General features: G+C 38.7%; 1 protein-coding gene across 1 annotated transcript in view; it reads left to right on the top strand.

Annotated features, from left to right (window-relative positions):
• Nucleotides 1-24,486, top strand: part of LOC134543109 (1-acyl-sn-glycerol-3-phosphate acyltransferase alpha-like) — a 62,756-nt gene that overhangs the window by 21,885 nt on the left and 16,385 nt on the right. Inside the window, exons 2-3 of the mRNA XM_063387918.1 lie at nt 8,843-9,074; nt 24,045-24,178. Coding sequence (XP_063243988.1) covers nt 8,866-9,074; nt 24,045-24,178 — 343 coding nt within the window. The 5' untranslated portion in view covers nt 8,843-8,865. The remainder of the gene's footprint in view (nt 1-8,842; nt 9,075-24,044; nt 24,179-24,486) is intronic.

Below are 24,486 nucleotides of genomic sequence, written 5' to 3' on the forward strand. Positions count from 1 at the left end.
TTCTGGGCATTTCGACGACGAAGGTCGCGCGATATCTCGGAGACATGCCCGATTGTTCTGGACGGGAACCCAAGGGCTATTTAAGGAGGTTGGGCCGACCTAGGAGTCAGTCAGAGTCTGAGTGGGGAGTTCTCCCGCGGCGGAGTTTCCGGGCGATAGTGCCGCGGGTGCGGCAGAGTGGCGAAGTCCTTGGACGAAGGTTCCAGGGCAGGGAGTGAGAGAGTTCAGTGGAGTCGGGAGTTTTCCCGCGGTGGAGTTTCCGGGCGATAGAGTCGCGGGCGCGGCGGAGTCCCGAGTGAAGTTGTGAGCGAGTCGTCGTGTGGGATCTCGGCGAAGGATGTGACGGCGGCGGCGGAGTGCGGCGACGGAGTCCCGCGGCGGAGACCCACGAGGGGTGCTGCGGTCAGAGTTGCGCCGGAAGTGCGGCCCAGCGAGGTGTGTGAAACGAGTGACTGGGGAATTGACATTTCTTTAAGTGTAGTTAATTATTTGCCATCTTAGAAGATTAATTGTAAGTGACAAGTAGTGGTAATAAATAAAACTGTGTGCGTGATAAAAATCTTTAATTGGGCTATCCTTTACGAACCCCCGAAGGGAAATCGTAACATTTTGGTGTCAGAAGTGGGATAGCCCTAATTAATAGATTTAGGATTCAGTTTTATTATAAGGAAAGTTAAGAATAGAATTTAGTTTACGAGAATATAGTTAGTGTTTAGAACTTTAGTGAATTTGGATTTTTCTAGAGTTAGGGTTTATTGTAGTCAGTGATATTTTTGAATGTAATAGAGTTATTGTTAGTTTAATTAGAAGGTTCGGTTAGGTCATTTAAAATTAAAAACAGTATTAAAAAAATAATTATTTAGGTTGTTTAATTAGTAAATGCTTTAGAGAGAGATGGCTACTGAAGGGTTTACTGTCGAACAATACAAAGAGATAAGAGTTGCCCTGGAAGAAATAGGAGCAATTTGTAAGAACAATACGGAAGAAATGGTAACCAAAATCGAGAACTTTACGGAAGAAATGGTAACCAAAATCGAGAACTTTACGGAAGAAATGAAGAGTGGAAGGAAGGAGAGGAAGAACCACCGTGAAGAAAAGAAGAGTGAGTCCAATAATAACCTAGAGGAAATGAAGAAGGGACAGGAAGAAATAAATGGTCAGGATGAAATGAAGAATGGCCAGGAAGAAGTAAATAATGAAATGAAGACCGAAGTGAAGATGAGCAGAGAAGAGAAGAACAGAGAAGAGAATAACAGAGAAGAGAATAACAGAGAAGAGAAGAACAGCGAAGAGAAGACCAGCGAAGAGAAGACCGGCGAAGAGAAGACCAGCCAAGATGAGACTAGCCAAGAGGAGACTAGCCAAGAGGAGACTAGCCAAGAGGAGACTAGCCAAGAGGAGACTAGCCAAGAGGAGACTAGCCAAGAGGTGACCAGCCAAGAGGAGACCAGCCAAGATGAGACCAGCCAAGAAGAGAACAGCGAGGAAAACAACCAGGACTTGAATATGAAAGAAGAGCTGAAGAAAAGCACAGAAGAAGTGAAGATGGGTTACAAAGTGTGGAATATTGAACAAGAAAAAATGAAGATAAACCAAAGAGAGAGGGTAAAATGCCAAGAAGAACTGAAGAAGAGCCGAGAAGAGATTAACATGAGTCAAGAAGAGATAGAGAAGCGCGAAGAAGAAACGAAGAAATACCAAGAAGAGATGCAGGAAGACCAAGAAGAGATGAAGAAAGACCAAGAACAGGGGAAGGAAGACCGAGAAGAGACAATGAGAACACAAAGAGTGATGAAGATGGTGCAAGGAGTAACTGAGTGCAGTCCAGAAGATATTCAGAAGAACGAAGAGGGAATGAGGAACCAAGAAGAGACGAAGAAGAGCTGGGAAGATATGCTGTGTGAACGAGTAGTTACGAGAGAAGAAATAGAGAGAAAAAGGGAAGAAACAAGGAAACTGTTGGAAGACAATAAGCAATGCACACAAGAGTATCGGATCCATCCAAGGCAACGGTCGGCCCGGCTCGGGCAGATGGCTGAACGACATGCGGCATCGGCGACGCAGAAGTGTCGCCGGGTGACAAGAGAAGTTACATCTACTGCGAGAGAGGGTTATCTGGTGAGACTGTACAGCCCGCGATGGAGGAAAGGCAGGAGGCCTAAACTTCGAGTAGCATGGGGACCTCCAGGAGGAGATGCATTACCTGTTCGGGACGAACAGGTTTAAGGAGGGGGCAATGTTACGATCGCGCTTGGCTGCAGTGCTTGGCATCACCGCGCTCGTACGGCCTGTCTGCGCCCCCTTCCACCTGCATCCTCTCCCTGGTATCTCGTGCCATACTATCTCGCGACATCCTGACTGTCGCGGCGCGCACCTGCCTCAGATCGAGTTACTTAAGGGAGGCCGCACTGCGGAATGGAGGGACTCAGACATGTTTATCGGTGTGTTTTGTGGGAACCCGATGCTTGTTGAGTTTATCGGCGTTCTTTGAGCAGCCGCCGCGTCCTTCGAGGACTCACGACGCGTTTCTGGGCATTTCGACGACGAAGGTCGCGCGATATCTCGGAGACATGCCCGATTGTTCTGGACGGGAACCCAAGGGCTATTTAAGGAGGTTGGGCCGACCTAGGAGTCAGTCAGAGTCTGAGTGGGGAGTTCTCCCGCGGCGGAGTTTCCGGGCGATAGTGCCGCGGGTGCGGCAGAGTGGCGAAGTCCTTGGACGAAGGTTCCAGGGCAGGGAGTGAGAGAGTTCAGTGGAGTCGGGAGTTTTCCCGCGGTGGAGTTTCCGGGCGATAGAGTCGCGGGCGCGGCGGAGTCCCGAGTGAAGTTGTGAGCGAGTCGTCGTGTGGGATCTCGGCGAAGGGTGTGACGGCGGCGGCGGAGTGCGGCGACGGAGTCCCGCGGCGGAGACCCACGAGGGGTGCTGCGGTCAGAGTTGCGCCGGAAGTGCGGCCCAGCGAGGTGTGTGAAACGAGTGACTGGGGAATTGACATTTCTTTAAGTGTAGTTAATTATTTGCCATCTTAGAAGATTAATTGTAAGTGACAAGTAGTGGTAATAAATAAAACTGTGTGCGTGATAAAAATCTTTAATTGGGCTATCCTTTACGAACCCCCGAAGGGAAATCGTAACAATATGTTAAGTGGTATTGGTAGCAAGTGCCGAGCACACACGCGGTACACTTGTGTGATACGTGAACTGCTGAAGCTCTGCACAGTATTTATAGCGGCCGGTCTAAACGACCACCTTAAATAACTTCACTGGATATAATAACCCAAAGATATCACATGAATACCACAAGAACCTCGTATTTTACAAAAAATTTCGAAAACGCAGCAATTATAAAAAAATAAAGAAATTATATTGTTATGGGTATATTTCAGCATATTGTCTATCGCACGTAATTTCATTCTGAATAATTTAATATTTTTTTTACTGATTGTATGCTCGTGTAACATGCATATTTTGTCTTTAACAAGATGTTTTGAGTAAAATATGCAAACTATGCTTACAACTAATGTATACAGAATTAACGTTATTTAAATAAACATTAAACTGTGAATTTTTCACGCTTGAACGCATTTAAGGGGCTCGCCTATTGCAACGCCCTTAAGTAGTTTCATTTGTATCCAGATAGTAAATTTTCTGAAATAGCACCCTGAACACCCCATTTTTGGCTATTTAGACGCGACGTAAAGGTTTTTATATTGCGAATGTTTTCTTGAAAGAAGTGTGTGTTTTTTCGTAGATAAACAGCATAAATACACATAACTAAATCTGTAAAAAAATTACTCAGACATGCTACAATGCAGTTTAGGCACATGTAGGCGAGATCCTTAGGGAAATGCCAGGTAGTTTTACAGTAGTTATAATTTTTTTAAAGAAAATATAGTAGGCTTATTGGTATTAAAGAATCTCTTATTATTTCGACACCATTATACAATTATGTATAGCCTATCTACATTATTTTATAGCAATGAATCAAATAGTGTTTAAATTAATGCACCTAAAGTATTGTAAATATTGTTATGAAAAAAGCCTAAAATGGTATAATACTTTTTTTGCAGACAAGTGGTGCACTATTTGCAAAAAGCGTACATTTAAAAAAATACTTTATGTGTAAATTACGAACTACAAATTACTACATTTATTGAGACAAATGTTTAAGACGCTCGTCCACTCACAGGTTACTTGTGTGAATGAGACACTAAATCGATATACCGCCCTTATCCTCGGTGCCTCCAACTCTGAGTCGCCCTTCACGCACAAGCAATTGAACGAGCATGCAGCGTTTTCATTGTGCAGCGTGTACCTACGGGACTTTAAGCGGTAACCCTATGATTTTTGTTATAACTACGTAATTCTGAATCGAATAATATATTAGTAACACATCCGCACTGCAAGAGTGGAGGTTAGCTACAGCATTAGCCTCCCACCAAGTCGATCCGGGTCCATTTACTTCCAGATTTTCAACGAAAGTTGGCAATTTTTTTCGGGATCTCGTGTTTTTCCTGCCCATCATTCCCGGCGCTACTTCATATCTAATTTATTTCCTCAAATCAACTCTAAGGAGCTGACATTTCAAAGGCCGCCTACTCTTCTTGAAACCCTTGTAAAAACGTCGCATTTTCGAAATAAAAAACATTAAACCTGACCTTGAATTGTAAAAAAAAAAATGTTATTTCAAAAATATATTTTATTTCGATCAATGTTCCATTTGCCCTATAAAAAATAAGAAAGTGTATAATTTTTAGCTTCACAGTTGCAAGAGAGTGAGCTTATCTTACGAATACAGCATTTCAATGCCTGGCAGGTAGGCAACACGTTATGGTTTCGGCGTTATGGTCATATTATAATTTCGGCGTTATGGTCACATTGCGGTTTCGGCGTTATGGTCATATAATAGTTTCGGCGTTATGGTCATATTGTAGATTCGTTGGTGGAATTCGTCGTTATGGTATTTCGGCGTTTTTGTACATTTAAATTCTCTTTCAGTATATTTAGTGACTTTCTTCTGAGTTTGTTTTTGTGGCAGTACTGCAATGACATTTTTCGGCGTTAATGTATTTCGGCGTTGTGGTCATTCGGCGTTGTGGTACACAGCAGTTTTCGGGTCGTCGGCGTTGTGGTCAATTTGGAATTCGGTGTTATGGCATTCGGCGTTATTGTACGTTTGGCGTTGTGGTATTTCGGCGTTGTGGTGCGTCCCCCGTTCCACACACCTCGCTGGGCCGCACCTCTGGCGCAACTCTCACCGCAACACCCCTCGTGGATCTCCGCCGCGGGACTCCGTCGCCGCACTCCGCCGCCACCGACGCACTTGCCCTTCGCCGAGGATCCTCTTGACTCCTCGCTCGCAACTTCACTTGGGACTCCGCCGCGCCCGCGACTCTATCGCCCGGAAACTCCACCGCGGGTAAACTCCCGACTCCAATGAACTCTCTCACTCCCTGCCCTGGAACCTTCGTCCAAGGACTTCGCCACTCTGCCGCACCCGCGGCACTATTGCCCGGAAACTCCGCCGCGGGAGAACTCCCCACTCAGACTCAGACTGACTCGAAGGTCAGCCCAACCTCCTTATATAGCCCTTGGGTTCCCGTCCAGAACAATTGGGTATGTCTCCGAGATATCGCGCGACCTTCGCTGTCGAAATGTCCAGAAACGCGTCGTGAGTCCTGTCGAAGGACGCGGCGGCTGCTCAAAGAACGCCGATAAACGCAACAAGCATCGGGTTCCCACAAAACACGCCGATAAACATGTCTGAGTCCTTTTATGCCGCAGTGCGGCCTCTTTTAAGTAACTCGATCTGAGGCAGGTGCGCGCTGCGAAGGTCAGGATGTCGCGAGATAGTATGGCACGAGATACCAGGGAGAGGATGCGGGTGGAAGGGGGCGCAGATAGGCCGAAAGAGCGCGGCGACGCCAAGCACTGCAGCCAAGCGCGATCGTAACAATATATATATATACGTGTATATATATATATATATATATATATATATATAAAATCAGAATAATCAGGAGCACGTGGAGAAAACTATCGTAAGTTTTCCATAATATCAGAAAAATCACAGAAAAAAGTAAAAATATTAATAAAAATAAAATAGATAAAAAATTACAAAAACCGCTTCTGTCAGCTTGTTATCGTCTCATTTGTTGATAAAGGATAGAGTTCTAGTACAAGATAGAATGTTTGTGATTTTTTATCCATATTTGTTTTATTTTTATTATTATTTTAACATTTTTTCTGTGATTGTTCTGATATTATGGAGGAAATCTCGATGGATGATGTTTTGCTAGCGAAGAAAACTTCAATATTTGGTGATTCATCAACAACTAACGAGCATCGATGCCGTTAGTGTAACATGATATTATACAAAAACAGTGATGTTCGTCGACACGAGAAAAGAGAATGTGAAGAGAATCCTCCACGCAAAATTTTTGCTGTGAGAAATACCATAAGCAGTTTGCCAGAAAATATAATATGAAAATGCACTTGAAGACATGCAGAGGTCGTGCTGCACGGCATGAAGTAAAGGTTTCGCTGCAACAATGGTGCATCGATGTGCATAAGAGTACACCAGTTATTGGTACAACTGCAGTAATATAAACATATGGTTTGGATCTGAAAGATGCGTCTTCATCAACTAGGCAGCCTTGCGGCTACTGTGATATGACACGAGGAGAATAAATGTACGAAGAATCCTTCTCTTATGATGTTTTGCTGTGATGAGTGTCATGTGTGGTTTACTAGTATTGACAGTTTCAGACGACATGCGAAAAACTGTAAAGGTGAAATCCATGTGCCTACTGTGGAACTACCTGCAGACATTTCGACTCTCGGTTTAGGTTGAAGACTTGTATGCGTACAAGCACACAAGCAGATGTTCGGCAACCGATTGCGATGACATGGATATAATACAAAACACAAGACTGGGCCGGTGAGGTAAATTATAATGGATTCCACTTGGCGCAATATACATTTTGTGGAATTTGGAAAGACTACTATTATCTAAATACGTTTAGTCAGTCGAAATACATTTGTACTTTCCTTGACGATATCAAGCAGAACATTAAAAATCAGCTTATTGATGAAGTATCAATGTACAGGCCTTTAAAATATAACTTGTGGCTGGACTGAGTGTATGGTAAACTCTATCCGTTCGAGGACTAAGTGAAGAAGTGCGCATTCAATACAGTGAATACTCCCATTTACATTTCCGACGATGTGAAGCAGTCTGTTAAACACGGTATCGAGAAACTGTCTCTGGGGAAGAAAAGGACTATGTAGGAAAAGTGTTTGGCTGGTCTCTGTCTTCGGTAAACCGTTTAGAGCTGAGAATTAGTCAGTTCAAGCCATTGCATAACTAAATGTTCATTAGATTGCTTACTTTAGCAATCGTTTATGTAGTGGTGTAAGATTGATTTATGCAATATTTTTTATTGTTGTTTTATTTCTCAAACCTGTCACTTTTGTGGTATTATTAATTTAATATTTTTTTTTTTTAAATTTTCCAAGGATGTAAGCAAGGTAATGTATTCTTCGATTCAATCAGTTAAAGAAAAAGAATGATTTTTGATGATATTTGGAAATTCTTCTTAAATTTTAAGTTTAATTATTACAAATTTCCAATATGGCCGTCAATATGTCATCATTGGCTTACTAGAGGCTGGGAATAGAGGAATTTAAGCCGCTTTTAGAACTTTACATAATATTTATTGAAATTGTTATATTTTCCATAAAATTAATTTTTCTTGTATTGGTCAAGTATTGAACCAAGAAATATGAATCGGTCAAATCAATCAGTATATAAATTAGTTTTTTTATGAATTGTGGAATTTATCCCGGATTTTTTAGTTAAATATTTACGAATTTATTAGATGGTGGACGTAAAATCATATTCCAAGATGTCGGAATCTTTTTTTTATTTAAAATTTTTAACTATTTTTTATGAATTTAAATTTTTTAATTTATTTTACCATAAAAAAGGGTTTTCAAGATGTCTGTTGTAACCAAAATCGTACATTTATAGAATCCAAGATAGCGGCCGTAACAAAACATGCAACGACGACTTCATACACATCGAAGGTGGTGTGAGTAACGAAAAGTGTTACGTTTATAGAATCCAGGATGGTGACAGTCACGTAATGTGCAACGGTGTTTTTGTAATTCAAGTTAGAGAAATTTTTTTGTAATATTTTATTTATTAATTTTTTATGAATTTTAAAAAATGTCAGATATTTTAGTTTAAAAAATACTGATTTTTAAGATGGTTAGCGTAATTAAAAGCACAATGTTTCTCGAATACAAGATGGCGGTAGTGACGTAAGCAAATATTTTTTTTAATTTTATTTAATTTTTAATTTTTATATTTAAATTACCTGGTTACTATCGTCGGGATGCGAACCTAGGTCCGAAATCAATTATGTAACTAAACATTTGAAGTAAGAAAAATGTTTTATATATTTTTTTGTAAATTTTTTGTTTAAAAATTAAAGATTTCATGTTTACGGTGAAGGTCAAGGTCTTGCCCTGAGCGGCTTAGTGTGGCTTGCGCTTAGGACTCTTAATTAAACCATTTTTAGGAATTTTGGTTCTTCCTACGGCAAAAGTCATTTGAGGTTTTTCAAATTTCGTATTTTTGAATTTTTGAGGATTAAATCGAGAAATTTTTCCCTCAAAACGGGAATTTTTTCCCTCGTAATAAAGTAATTTCTAGGAATTTTGAATCATTATGAATAATTTTTGAGGAATTGTGGTCCAAGATGGCCGTCGTAACGTTACATTCCGAGATGGCGGACATCGGCACCACCACCCGAGCCTTGGGCGTGTGGAACTGGCGCAGGGACCCGGAGCAGCCCGCGCGCGATGGCGGACGGCGCCTGCTGGTGGAGCGTGGTCCTGCTCACTCCTGCGGCCTGCCTGCTGATAGCCGCCCTCCTGGTGGCACTCGTCCCGGCGCGCTCCGCGCTGCGCTACTACCTGTGCTTCGCCGTGTACATCGGGGCGTCGTCGGCTGTGGCGCTCGCCTGCATGCCAGCCCTCTGCCTCAGGCCGTTCCGCGTCCACAACTCCCGGTCAGTGCTGGCCACGCCACTCCTGTGTACACACCTGTGTACTTCATTATGTCTTGTGTGGCGTATCTTAAGAATTATTTCGCCTAATCCGAAAAAGTCTGGTCCCAATCAATTTCGGATTACGGGACTCCACAGTGGTTTTATGTGACAAAGTTCGTGGCCGCCAATAGTTTGTTAAAGCTCGTACATTTGTGGTCACAATAAACTAATAAATAGCCAAAACTTATATTTATGAGCTTGCTTGAAACATATTTACCTTGAGATAATTTTTTTTTCTTTTGTAAAAACTTGCATTGCATAATTCTGCTTTCATACATATCATGTAACAGTTTTACTTAATACACGAAAGTCAGTTCTATAATATTTTCCAAATTCGCAGACCTGGACAATGAACATTTGCGGCAAGTGAGGGACAGGAACGTAAGATTTTATTCTAATGCGCGAGTTCACCCTGAGAGCAAGACGAAAGTGCATGTCTATGGTTGAATATAATTCATTGGAAACTATTCTACAAGTTATGCGATACGCACAGGTCACATTTATCAGTGTTTAGATTTTTGAAGTGTAAACATCTTAGCAATCGGTTTACGGCATTTAGTAGGAATCCTTTCGTGAAAATGTAACTGTGAAGTCAATGAACGGAAATGTGTAGCAACATAAACCCGTACTTAGTCGCTTTCGTAAATATTAGGGGACAAATTGGTGTACCAAATGAAAATTTATGATATTGAAACTACCCTGAAATATATTTGATAAACTAAAATAGTCATCGTATAAAGTTATTACAAGTTTTTAAATAATTAAGAAAACTGGCATTTCAATGATTATAATTCATGTTATCTTTCTTAGTTTATAACAGGCTCTGTAGCACATGGTAGAATACGCAATTGTAAAGCTCATGGAATAATTTTTGACGTGGTTCAAACCTCGTCAATGGACAAATTTATTTTACTGTTTTTAATAACATAATATAGTTATATTATATTGTTACGATTTATAAGGAGAGGAGAATTGGGTTCTTAAGAGATAGCCCAATTAAGTTTTCCGATTAAAGTTTCATTAATTACATTTTATTTACATTAATAATTATATAACTGTACTTAAAAATATCCGAACACAAATCACTGCCACTTAAAAATGTTTATTCTCAAGTCACTAAATGTCTGTCAAGTTCCACAGACCGCACTCCTCACTGGAGCCAGGCTCAACAGTGGTTCACCCCTTAACTCGCGCCTGTCCACACACACAGTCTCGCGCCACTCAGTCGCCGCACGCCGCGCCGCACTCTCACGATCCAGTCGGACTCCGCGTCGCGCCCATGGTGTCCTTACACCATGGTCGCTCCATCCTCAGGATGCAGGAGGGGGGGGGGGGGGGTCACTCACCTTCTTCGCTAATGTCGCACTTCCCTTCGCTCTCGGAACTCTCGGAACTGTCGCAGGACTCGCTCATAACTCGATCGGAACTGGGCACCACGCGGCACCCGTCGCGGAACTCACGCGGCACACCCCGCGGAACTCTGTCGCCAAAAACTCCGCAGAGGCCGGCGTCGCTGTTTAAGTAGACTGTGGCGTCCTTCTCGAACCGACGAGAACAGCTGTGAGAGTCGCATCATCTTGGGCTGACCCGACGCCCGAACAGTCGAGAAGGGCGTCGGTAGTTCACGCCACTTTGCGCGGTGGTCCGAGGAATTCACAAGGCCGCTCAGCGATAGATAACAGCGCCGAGACAGGACTATGCGTGGTTTTCGGAGGGGGGAGGGGGTAGCGACGACCCTGGTAATCTGGCCAGGCATGCCTAGCATGCCTTACGTCAGTGGAGACCATGTGATACGCGCATGACGCCAGTGGCCTGGCAGGGCTGCCAGCCAGCTCCGAACCTGACGCATGTCGTGGTCCTGTTTGCGTTAATAACAATATAATAATGTTGACTCAGCTCAATAAGGTTAAGGTTTCGAGTCTTTTTCCTTTTTATCGGAACTGTTAAATATTTTTAAATTTCCAGCTGTTTCATGCTGCTATCTGCGAATGATGGTCACAGGCAACGTTTTCGATTGAGACATCGAATTATAGCGGCAGGTGCAGAAAGTAGGCGTGTGATTCGTGTCCAAAAATTTTGTTACTTGAAAAGCGAATATTTTATTTATCAGTAGCTATATTTATCTCGCTCAGATCTATTTTAAATAATGCTAATGCTATTATAAGTTATTTTGACACATGAAAAACATGAGAAAATATGAATTTTCTCCTTACAGAGGTTAGTTCGTTTACACATCACTGACGAGTAGATACTAAAAGACTCGCTTGTTTTTTTTTTTTTTTTTAATTGTGGCGTGAAAAGTTGTCTTCCTCCGAGCCCTTGGTTTATCTCTTACAGCCTTGATCAAGGGCCACACATAGTGGAGATCAGTGTGACCTACTGACATAGGTTCACCCTACGATCATTCGTACGACAGCCTCTTGGTCGTAAGAGAATCGTGGCCTAAGTAGTATACATTGGCCGATACTGGTCCTGGTTTCTGACTGTGGTACCTGGGGCCAGTCCGCCATCTTGGATTGTGACGTCACGGTGACCATCTCGGATGATCTTCACCTTCAAAATTTGCCAAAATTTGCCCAAAATCGCCAAATATTTAAGATTTTTTTTTTTGAAAAAACAATTCCACCAGAAAATCTTTAAAAATTTTGAAAATAAAACATTTCTCTATTTCGAGGGAAAAATTCCCATTTTGAGGGAATACGACCCGTTTCTAGTAAAAAAATTCTAAAATTCCATATTCAAAAGACTTTTGCCTTAGAAAGAACCGAAAGTCCACAAAATGGCTTAAATTCCCCGACGACAAGCCGCCCTAAGCCACTGGCCTTAATCATAAACTTTAAATCTTTAATTTTCAACCAAAAAATTCCGGAAAAAAAATCCACAAAATATGAAAAAATTGCTTACTTCAAATGTTTAGTTACTTAATTCGTTTTGTCCTCTGTTAGATTCCCGGCGAGAATAAACATGTAATTTATGTAAAAAAAAATTCTCAAATACAATTTTAAAAAATTATATAAATTGATTACGTTACATCCACCATCTTGAATTATGACGTAACCATTTCAGTTATCTTTACTGCTGCAATCTTGAAAATCCATAATTTCTATGGTAAAAATTTGGAAATAATTTTCAAATTCATAAAAAAATTATTAATAAAATTTTAATAAAAAATTCCGCCATCTTGAATCAAGAAATCACAGTTGCACATTTCATTACGGTCACCATACTGGATTCTATAAACGTTGCATTTTTCGTTACGTTGCCATCTTGGTTATTTTTTATGTCATCGTTGTACGTTTAGTTAAGCCCGCATTCTTGGATTATAGAACGTTGCAATTTTCGTTACGGCCACCATCTTGTAAATACTTTTTTATGATAGAATATCGGGAATTTTTTAATTAATAACAAATTAATTAATAAAAATTGTAAAAAAATTAATTAATCAGATTTTAATATATATATTTTTTTAAATGCACTTACGTCATAAAGTCTTCAGTTCAAACCTGGTGAAATTTTTTTTTAACCTAATAACTAACTGTTTTTGGGAGGGGTCTGGGTAAGGGGGAGACTCTAAGTATGTCTCAGGCCGAAGTCTATACGCTCTACTCATGCTGTGTTTAAGCCATGCAGGAGAGATAGCATGCATCATGCGCTAGGAGGGGATTGGCCAGCCAAGATTGCGATTGGCACAATTACTAACTCCCCTCACTTCTTAACTCTAGACTAAAAACTAAAAAAGTTGGGTCCAGGAAAAACCTGCATAGCCACAGGGAAAACCCTGGGCACTTACATGCGGGATGCAAAAATTCATGCATTAATATCAAGCAGGTTGGTTACGGGAAATCGAAGGATGGTTCTGGAAGAAGAGTTGGACAGAGTAGAAAAGAGTCTACCATGCGGGGGGTTGGGGGCTTGGACATTGCTGTCCGCATTGATTTTGAGTGGCACTGGTTGTTTCGGGGGCGACGTTTTGTAGTTTCCCGGCGGGCTGCAAGCCAGCCAAATTTACCTCAACTTCGACGATGCCAGGTATATATATCACTGGCTAGTATGACGTCACGTCCGCCATCTTGTTTTCGTATGCTGGAGGCTGCCATCTCGTTTCGTCTGCTGGAGGCAGCCATCTTGTTTTCGTCTGCTAGAGTGTTAGTTTAATTGTTACCCACCACAGTGCAGTTATCATTTATTATTACTGTGGCACCCACCACCTTGAAATTTGGACGTTATCTTGGAAATCTGTATTTATTAAGATGTAAATTCGGGAAAAATTCCAAAGTTCATCAAAAAATCACCAATTAATTAATTGATTGATTCAATCGATCGATTACAGCGCTTGGTTCGATCCTTGCTCAATCCAAAAAAGAAAATTTTAGGTTAAAAAAAATATCAATTTCAATAAGTATGGTAAAAAGTCCTAAAAAGAGGCTTAAATTCCTCTACTACCTCCCGCTAGTAAGCTGATGATGATATATTGACCGCTATCTTGAAGATTAGTAATAATTAACCTATAAATTCGGGAAAAATTCCAAAAACATCAAAAAATAATCATTAAAATAATGATTGAATCGATGGATTCCTGTCGGTTCGATTCACAGTCAGTGATAAGAGTAACTAAAACTTAAAAAAAAAATTCTATTTCCCATTACATTTCGTGGAGTTTATTAACCATTCTCTCTACGAAAAACAACTCTAAACAAGATACCTGTCCGACTAAATAATTACATTTTCGTTATGCCTATCATGGAAGTCTAATTTTTCGATACTTGGAATACCTTCCAATCAGGTCTTGTACAATCTTAGGTGTATAGGTCGTATCTTCGTTCCACGAGGCCAGGCCATGGACAATGTAAGGCTATAGATCAGATGTCTCTGAACCACGAGGCCAATCGACTTGACTATAGAGATAACGATCCAGAATTAAGAGTGGGATAAATAGCTACTAGAAATTCCAGCTGCTTGAAGCGTAACATGCGCGCCTGATATTGTACGTTAGACCGATATTGCTCTGAGTCCCTCGCGATAGGCGACACTTCTCAGTCCCACGATAAGGACCAAAAGGGGTGGGGTGGCACTGCGAGGCAGTCGGATTTAGTTTTCCTTGCTGTCGCTGTGTTAGCTCGGGATATATGAATGGATGTTCATTTATAAATGGCGAAAACAAACGCACGTTTTGTAAAAGGTAATGCTCGTGGTAAATTGCATTTGTCTGTGCGAAGAAAACGGAATGGAGGTAAAAATCTAGCAAATTGGAGAGAGAAAAATAAGTAAGTACACAAATTATTTATAGTAATCATGGGTCGTTTTCAGTGTATAGCTTCAGGCAGTGTTATTAATAAAAACATGTGTTTTTTTACCTTGATTTAAGGTTAAAGAAAAGCACAAAGACTGAAGAAAGTACGCCAATTGCAGAACAGCAAATACAACATACAGCTGTTGAGTCGAGTAAACCTCTACTTCCAACTTCACCAGCTGTGGTTCAGTCTCCGTTTGTCCACGTATGGAGCGATGACCACAACACGAAAGATCTGTGTACACCTATACTATCAGCAGTTCCTTGTGGAAGTGAAGTAAATGATGTTACACTCTCAACCGATGAGACTGTACTGGTTACGGGCAGGCGAATAGTGGACATAAACTATTTTGTTGATAGCATGCAGAAGCTTAATAAACATAATGAAATTAATGGCTGCACATTCAGTGACATGAGTATTACTCGAGAAGTGAAGCAAGGGTTCAAAAGTGTGTTCACATTCAAGTGCAACATGTGTAATGTAGAGTGCCGTGTACATAGTGAGTGTTCGGGTGGCAAATGTATGGATGTGAACACAGCCGCAGTAGCTGGTTCCATTTCGGCGGGCATAGGACACTCGCAACAAACTCAGATGACATCGTCTATGAATATACCCAGTATATCCGGCCCAACCTTTATTAAATACAAAGATAAAGTGTTCAGTGCATTTGAAGAAACGACGTGGGAACAGATGGCAAGAAATGCAAAGGAAGAAGCAGAAATTGCCTTCTCGCACGGCGAAGTGGATAAGCACGGAATGCCCGTACTAACCGTTATTACTGATGGAAGTTGGCCTAAGAGGTCCTTCGGGAGGAATTACAGTTCTCTTTCGGGTGTGGTGAGTAGCTACTTACTGATTTTATTGATAAACAGTAGAGCCATTCGATAATACTAAAGCTACGGGCAAATAGAAACGTAAACAGTCACTGCATATAGCTTGTATGTGAGCTAATTATTATTAGAAAAAATTTAATATAAATAAGAAAAATAAAAATTAAGTATGCACAGTATTTTCAGTATATTAAATGCAGTGTTTACGCAATATTAGCTATTGGTCAGCATATAAACGCAAAACTCAGATACTAGTATCAAAATTTAAACTTAAATTATTGCAAAAGTTTAGCTGCAATTTCATTAGATAAACGTACATGTTATACTATTGAAATTGTAGCAATCTGTGCGTAAATATCGATCAAAATTATATCGTTTTTCAAACACTAAGCACGCACATTTTTTACAAGTAGGCTATGGTATGTAATACAATTTGCAGCTAACATATGTTTTTATTTGTTTTGTTAATTTTCTCGTACTTGTAAAAACCTTTGTAAACAAATGATAACGTCACATGCGGTAACTTGGGCATTTAAATATGTTTAGTTTCATTATAGTGTCGAGGACCTTAGCCACTGTCCCTTCTTTCTCTCTGACTCCTTTTTATTATTATAGTCCGTTGTTACCTGTTAATATGAAACTGGTAAATATGTTTCTCCACTACTTTTTCTTTTACTGGTGTAGTGTCATTATTTATTGTGATGAATATTATTAATATTTGTGGGCGCCAGGATTCTTCCCTTATTAAGCTTGAGTGGGTGATAATACCATAGGACATGGGTATTTCTATTATTATAAAAACAAATTACTCTCAAACATTAAGATTTAGCTCACACATATTTTTTTATTCTAGGGAACAAAAGGAATCCAAAATCATAAATTGAATTAATTAAAATACATAGCTCTATCTCTGTCAACACAAGAATTACTATTAATGTTATTATAATAAAACCTACAAAGATGTTGGCACTCCAGAACACATGTAGTTTAAAAAAAAAAAGTCTGGATTTAGGTTGCGCACATTTACTCCAAATTAGCAAATGTCTCTCAAAGTCTAGGATTTATTATTTTTACACAGTTTTGTATTTTTACCTCGGCTAGTTCTCAGTTTTCTTATTGATTGGTCGGTAGATACACAGAGAAACGTCTCCCTGGACCTCTAGATCACCAAGCCGTATGTTAATAGGTATTTAACAAAATAATAATTTTTATAGATTTTGTGTGTTCAAAAATACTTTACAGTCTTTTCAAAGTCTCAAATCACAACAATAGATCCAATTTAATGTTAGGTAGTGTATTTTACAATTATTCCATACCAAAGATGAATGGTGGAAAATAGGGCATATGTTACTCACATAAAAATATGCACTCCTAATTACTTTATCGTTTTGATAAAGCCCTACCAATAATTATACACTTTAATTCAATCAATCCTTATCGTCCATTTGTGCGGATGCCTATTTCCAGCTTACATTCTTGTTGATATTTATCTCTTTGATATACTGCATGCAAGTCCCATCGAAGCCATCATAAAAAACTATCATTTTTAAAATGATTTAAAACTTATGCCTTTATTGGCAAGGCGGCTCCTCATTGGCCGGAATCTAGTGACAGTTACATTTAATTTACATTTAACTTTTGAATCAAGTGCTCAACAATAACACCAAAACATTATATTCACATTAAATTAAAAATAACAATTACTAACCATAAAATGTTACATAATTAAAACATCCATCAAAATATTACTTTACCGTTGTAAAACTCAATTGTCTCTAGAGGGGTCTCTCATATTGTTGGATTTTAATGTTCATATTATACCATAGAGTTTGTATTTCATAGATACTCATTAATTAAACCAAAGAGCATGTAATTAACATAAATAAAATATTAGGTGACACAACTATAATTAAAATAAACAAATAAATATAAAATCTGAACTAGACCATTGTTGCAGTACAATAGCGAAAATATTACGTTGAAACCAATTTTTACTTTCCTTCGAAAATAATGTACATGTTAGCTGTGTCAAGTTTCCTATTAACAAGCATTCGAGGAGAAATAAAAGTGTTCCAAATCACGTCACAAGTAACCTCTTAAGTCTTCATAGCTGAGGACATAACATGATAAATTAGATGTATCTATATTGAGCAACGCCAGGAAAGCGATTTCTTTCCTTCGGATTTTTAAGATACGTCCAAACTTTTCAATTCAACTTAAACGTTACGTTCAGTTTTAGATATTATTTGGCAGAAAAATTTTGAATTCAGGGAAATAAGCTTTTAAATAATTTATTGCTGTTAATTTGTTGTGATGAGATACTACACAAATGTACACATTCATTATGCCTCACGTTATTTACATTTAAGAACAGAAAAATTTATAGCATGGATGGACTCCGCAACTGAGCGAAAGTTTTACTGTAGTTATAAGTGGTGCTGTAAAGCTTCTAACAATAGGATATGCGTCTTTTAATGTTTACTATTGTATTACATGTAAAAACTGCATTTAAGTAATTTAGAAGTTCGTTGGACGAACATAACTTGCAGTTTATCGGTCCTGACATGAAGTCTTTGCAATACTTTTTTGCATATTCATTTGGCATCCGCAACACTGCACTTCAATTAAATTATGCGAGCCAGCAAATCTTAAGTTTGTGGGTTTATCTTCACCTTCACCAAAACTAGTAGGACGAGATGAAATTTTTTTTCTATGTCAAAAATGAGGTGCTTCGAAACTTCGAACACTTTATCCAGCGACACAATTAATGTATTCTTTTTTTTTGTTTCCAAGCAAGTTTTCCAGACATAGCCGAGATCACTGTCATTTAATATAGTACTGATATTTCATATTTTATAAGGGGCCCTATGTTGATGTTAACTGGCATACGTCTAAACCATATGTTCTTTTCTATGTCAATTGCATGGGCGTTTCACGTAACATTTGTCTTAAATTAGGGTTTGATACTGAGTTTACAACTTCCGGTTTTATTTTTTTCTTACAGGCATCTATAGTCGGATTCCATACCAGAAAAGTCTTCTTTCTAGGGTGGCGAAACAAATATTGCACATTGTGTAGTAGAGCCAGTAATGCAGGAATTACAGTCAAAACACACACATGCTATAAGAACTACTCAGGAAGTTCTACAGGAATGGAATCGGACATTATTGTTGACGGCTTCCTAAGTAGCGAAGAAATGTATGGTGTGAAGTATGGTACATTGGTAGCCGACGGAGACTCGAGCGTCTACTCCAAATTTTTGCTTGCCAGACCAAATGAGGAACTGACTGTCGAAAAAATAGAATGCTCCAACCATATTTAACGTAATTAGGCCAACAAATTGCAAGATGTAGCGAAAGATGGAAAGTTGGGTTCCATCGTGCTTCGAAATAAATTGGAGGAAATCTTGTACGTTTGTTAAATTCAATTTTAAAAGCTGCTAAGTACAGGGCAAATCAAGACGAACTCTCAGAAAGCACAAAACTACAACAGTTGAAGCAAGATATACTGAATTCTCCCAGTCATGTGTTTGGCGACCACAGCAAATGTAGTGATTACTTCTGCAACAGATCTAAACACGGAGAAGTTAATTTAGTTCCTAAATTTAAAAAAAGCAGCCCTGTTTTGTGTTCTCCAAAAACACGTGAACTCTCTAGCAGAACAAGCCCGAAGTTTGCTAAGAAATTTAAACAGCAATGTTGTAGAACAATTTTTTTCCATAGTTTCAAAATTTATCGGCGGGAAAAGAATAAACTACACGCAAATGAGGTCATACCAAGGTAGATGCACAGCAGCAGTGGTTTCCCACAGTACACACAGACCAATATATAAACTTCACAAAAAATGTACAAGACTAGCTCTGGCAAATACACCAAACTATACGAGCTTCATAAATTGCGAACATTAAAGAAAAGAAGATGTTGTATGAAGAAGAAAAAGGTTGGTAAACTTGAACAAGCTGATTGTAATTACGGCCCCCATGCTCATAAACCAGATATGCCCTAGAAAGTGTTCGAAGAGAATAAAAAAAGCGTTTTTAGCTCGTTTAGTCAAGACAGAGACCGAAATAAAAGAAATTGAGAGAGAAACAGTGTTACAAAGGGAATCAGGATAATGGCTGAACGCCGAAAACTCCTTACCGCTTCATTTTTTGGCCAGGTCTGCTTGAGGAAACCTCAAACTAGTTGCCAGTCCTTAGTTAAATCCTTACTGTACAGTGACTTCAACAACCATCTGCTACAATATGGCGTAGATAATGAAAGCGAGGCACTACGTTGCATGGAGAAAATTATCGGCTGAAAATAGAGAAATGTGGTTTATTTATAGACCACAAACTTCCATATTTGGGAGCAACCCCTGACGGGATTGTGTCTGATTATGGGATAGCTGAGGTGAAATGTCCATCTTCTGCAAAAGACCTCACACCGCAGGAAGCAATATTTTCCAGAAAAATAACATTCTGGAACACTGACAAGGGCAAGAGAAACAACTGGCATGAACAAAAAACACAGGCATTACTTCCAGGTACAAGGCCAGCTTCACGTTACTAACAGAGAGAAGTGTTTCTATGTCGTGTGGACACCATTAGGGATGAAAGTGGAAGAAATCAACCGAGATGACGAATTTTGGAAAGCTTCGCTGGAGGAGAAACTTTCAAGGTTTTATATGAACTGTATTATCCCAGAACTTGTGGATCCTCGACAGCGCCGCTCGATGCAAATACGAGACCCGCTTTATATTCTACAGGCTCAAGAACGTCTGAGAAGTAAGAAACTAATAGCGGAAACTACATCTGAGAATGCTAAAAGCAAGAATAAATTACGTTATGAATAGTTTATATTGTGTATTTTATTCTGTATTAAAGGAAAAACATTTTTACTTCAGTAACTACTATTCATGAAATATACATGTATTATATATGTGATACATTATATATAAAATACATTATAGTGTTAAATGGGATACAAACAAGAGATACTTTTATATTCTACTTAATGAAACAACATGATAGCTTTGAAAACTTGTAATATTTTATGTATATTATCAATTTGTATGTAACCGCGAGGTAAACTATTGTAACTTATGTATTTTGTTTACAAATCAGCTTTACAGGTTTGTGTAATTATTCGTATTTTGTGTTGTGCTTATAGTGTTGGAACTGCAACATCTGTAAAACTTATCCCCCAATAAATCCCTTGCAAAGTAATATCCCACTGTATATTTAGTTCATTTAATTTTTATACAACTATTATTATTTGGTTGAAAATAAGATGTATGCCAAGTAACATAAAAAGCAACTAAAAAATATTAATTGTATATCCACAATCCAGTTTAATATTTGTAAATAAACGGTACTATAAAATATATGTGCAAAGAATACTCTAAGAATAATGTAAATGAGGTGGACGCGAATGCAATGACAAGAGAAATGCAGAGTAACCCGACAAGACATGTGTTATCGAAAACTAGACCTTCCTCTACACCCCTTCCACACATTCGTCATCAAGGCGCAGATAACAGCCGGAACCCGACCACTCTAATGGCGAGGATTATCTACAGCGCTCGGGTCTTGCTGAAGGGATGGAATAAAAGTGTCCTATCTTCAAACAGAGAAGTGGCAAATTTTTGGCTCAAACATGAATGTGCAGTGACTTATGTGTGTGCAAGTAATTCGCAATTGTATGAAGATAATTATTTCCAAAAATCATATACTATAAAAGAATGTTACATGTAAATCGTTCAGTTTTTACTTTTTTGTTATTCAGATTACTTTATTTTCTGCAATTTGTCAAATTTGCACTAATATAAACCTTTTTACTAATTAATTTTGCTTATTAATAACATTAACCGCATTCTGACAACTGGGATCAGTCATTATATCTTTCCTCAATGATGTGTAAAAATCTCATTCATCTGCATTAACTGGTTTGACCTCTACTTGCTGTCGCATTGACCACTACAACAGTTCTAAATGAAGCCCTTTATCGCCCTCTTAACAATAGGATACGGTTGGTAGCAAAATGCTGTAGGATACAATGACTCATAATATCTGCCTCCAACAGTCTTTGGCTCCAAAAGTCAATAACTCCAAAGGTAGGCTACCATTTGGCTCCAAATAGTCTTTTTGCTCCAACAGTCTTTGGATCCAGTTGTCTTTGGTCCCAGCTATCTTAGGCCTAGCTGCTATTTAGCAACGAAATTAGAAGGCTACGAAGTTACGAGATTACAGGTCTACAAAGCTACAATGTACAAGGCTTCATCTGGTCACGAGGCTACAAGGCTTACAGGCTACAAGTCTATGAGGATACAAGTCTTAGAGGTTACGAGACTATATGGCTACAAGTGCACGAGGCTTCGAGACTAAATGGCTGTAACTGTCTTTGATTCCATTCAGCTGCGAGAGTTGATTTATTTCATCCAAAAGAACTTGTAAGTAGCTCATATTCTTGCCAATAGATGTCGCCATATGTTGTGTTGAGGTGTGTGTATATATATATATATATATATATATATATATATATATATATATATATATATATATATATATATATATACACATATATATATTTTAATGTAGGATGCGGAATGCTCTCTAACGCTCGCAATAGAAGGATGGCTTTGCTAGACATCAAGGAGAAAGTAAGTTCGTCTTTCATGATAGTGCTTCTCAGCTGTCTCAAGGCATATTGTTTGACTGAGTAATGGATGTTTTTTGTTTAAATTCCACCTGATAAAAACATTTTTAGTGATAATTTGGTAGCAGAAATTCACAATTTAAATGTAACTCTGAATAAAATTGCGTGACTCATTAAGTCAAACAATTTTTTTGCAGAGACGATTTTACAGAAATAGCCAGAAGCACTAGGAGAACATCAGCAGAAGTCTCGACAGGAATAATGAGCACATGAAGAATACAATCAAAATATTGACATGAATAATGAGCACAAGGAGAAAACTAACGCACGTTGTCCTTAATCAACATCAATAATCACAGGGAAAAAAATTTTAAAAATAAAAAATACAAAATAATGGAAATAATAAAAAAAATAAAAAATGAAAAAATTACAAAAACAGCTTCTGCCAGGTTGAGAAATTCTCCTTTGTTGAACAAGGATAGAGTTCTAGCACAAGCTAGAATTGTGGGCACACATCGAAGCAGCATGGACAGAGTTAAAATAGCCCAGAAGCAGGGGGGAAGATGGGGTTGGGCTATATCACCTCTCTCAAAATCCTTATTTATATATATCCTATCAAAAAAAGAGGGAAAGAATTTTAAAGCAAACAGTGGGCAAAGCGGTCCTATCCCCTCACCCCTCTACGGAATGAAATTCTACATATGCTCCTGCCCAGAAGGACATCCAAAGTCTCTTCCTCTTGATGGTCGCTATTGATGCCCCGTGGTGGACCACACAGTGTTGATGACTCAATTTTCCGTACGTCATACAGAGCTGCTAATATAATTGAGTGATCAGTTTATGTAGAGTATTTAGCTCAATCTGATCGTGCTGGCTCACATCCTTCTTGGTGTTGCAATTTTTAGGGCTAGCAGTGTAATATACGTAGATAAGGAGGGAAACTTCAGCCAGTTAACGGGCTGGAGTTACTTCAGTGGCTCTCTTACAGAAGCATCTTTTGTTTCTTGTTGTGTTATTTCGAGTAGCCGCCATTGTGTGTGTTATTTTTAAGCTGGTGTCGTAAGAGTGACACCAATATTATTGTAATTTTATAAAAATGATCTTGGCAGAAATAAAGATATATAATAAGCTAATATGTGTCACGTATATGAAGATTCTCTTTCTTAACCATTAATTACAATTTTAAACAAATACTTGGTGTGAAAACATATGAAGCAAATGACATCAGACTAGCAAAAAAGGCCTCCCCACACCCTTCCAACAGGCTAGTAGTATTAAGTGGCTCTTCTCAGCAGAATCTGCTTTATCGCTCCCTAATTCACAACATATAATGCAAGAAGCGCCACGGCAATTTCATGGTCAATCACTCGCCTCCCATCAAGACCATCTCTGGGTGCGATTCCCAACAGAGAATAAATTTTAATATTCCACAAGAGGGAAATGTGGTGACGAGACGTCATTAGCTGATGAGTTTTCTAGTAGCATTCCTTATCTGTACTAATTAATTCCATTAATGCTCCTTTCTTATCATGTTGGCATTCATTCATTCATTCATTCCCTCTGTAGCTGGATAACTTTAGCCAGGCACGTAAGCTAACTGGTTCAAAGACTATCTATTCAGCAGCCTAAGTTTGTTCTCAAAGGCTCGCTGGTACTTTCTCAGATATTTTACTGCTTTGCAACAGCTGTACATATGTGTGTCTGCAGAGTTTATATTATTTATTTATTTTTCAATCCCTGTAAGTAGGCCTAATAATGTAACATGATTTTGTTTGCAAAAAAGGAACATTACAAGTAAGTATTAAGCTAAGACATCAGTCATAATGCGCAACACTTACCTAGTTTTCATTGTGTGCTTTTAAAAGAACCACTTTACTTGTTTCTATATTTTTTCTAGTTATAAAAGCTTACAATATATATTATTACTTTAAAAAGAGTTTAAAAATTGCTTCCCATATATGTGTGTATATATATATATATATATATATATATATATATATATATATATATATATATATATATACATGCACACTTTCTTATGCTGTCTCTTACTCTCTTGGTATTAGATAAAGATTAAATACTACTATTTGATGGTATTTGGCACAACTTTGGCTGTCAAAAGGTCTAGACTTGAGCCATACTCTTAAGATTAATTTTGTTATTTATTTTATGTAGACTGATGGCACAGATTCTAAAGCATTTCACCAAACTTCTCGGCATCACTTGGGAACTACGCCACGGTGAAATACTCGCTGAAGACAGAGGAGCAGTTATAGTTGCCAATCACCAATCAATACTTGATGTTCTTGGTGAGTCACTTGTTAACACTCAGTTAACATTACAGAAGAGTAGTACGATAACCCCAGTATGCAGTCAAGCAGCTGTGAACATTTTGGGAAACTGTTCTTCAGCTAGACCAAGGCCGGATTTATAAACTACGCAAGAAATGCAAAAATGTGAGAAATGCAAGGCGCGAAAAGTTCAATAACGTTTTAAAATATATTTTACAAACTATGCAAGATGATAAAACCCAATGCAATCATCAGTCTTCTTTCAATTTCTAATGTTATGGCTTGCGATTCTAACACCTGGTAATTGAAGATAAGTTTTCTGAAAA

This window comes from Bacillus rossius, chromosome 1 (genome assembly GCF_032445375.1).
Source record: "Bacillus rossius redtenbacheri isolate Brsri chromosome 1, Brsri_v3, whole genome shotgun sequence".
NCBI lineage: Eukaryota > Metazoa > Arthropoda > Insecta > Phasmatodea > Bacillidae > Bacillus > Bacillus rossius.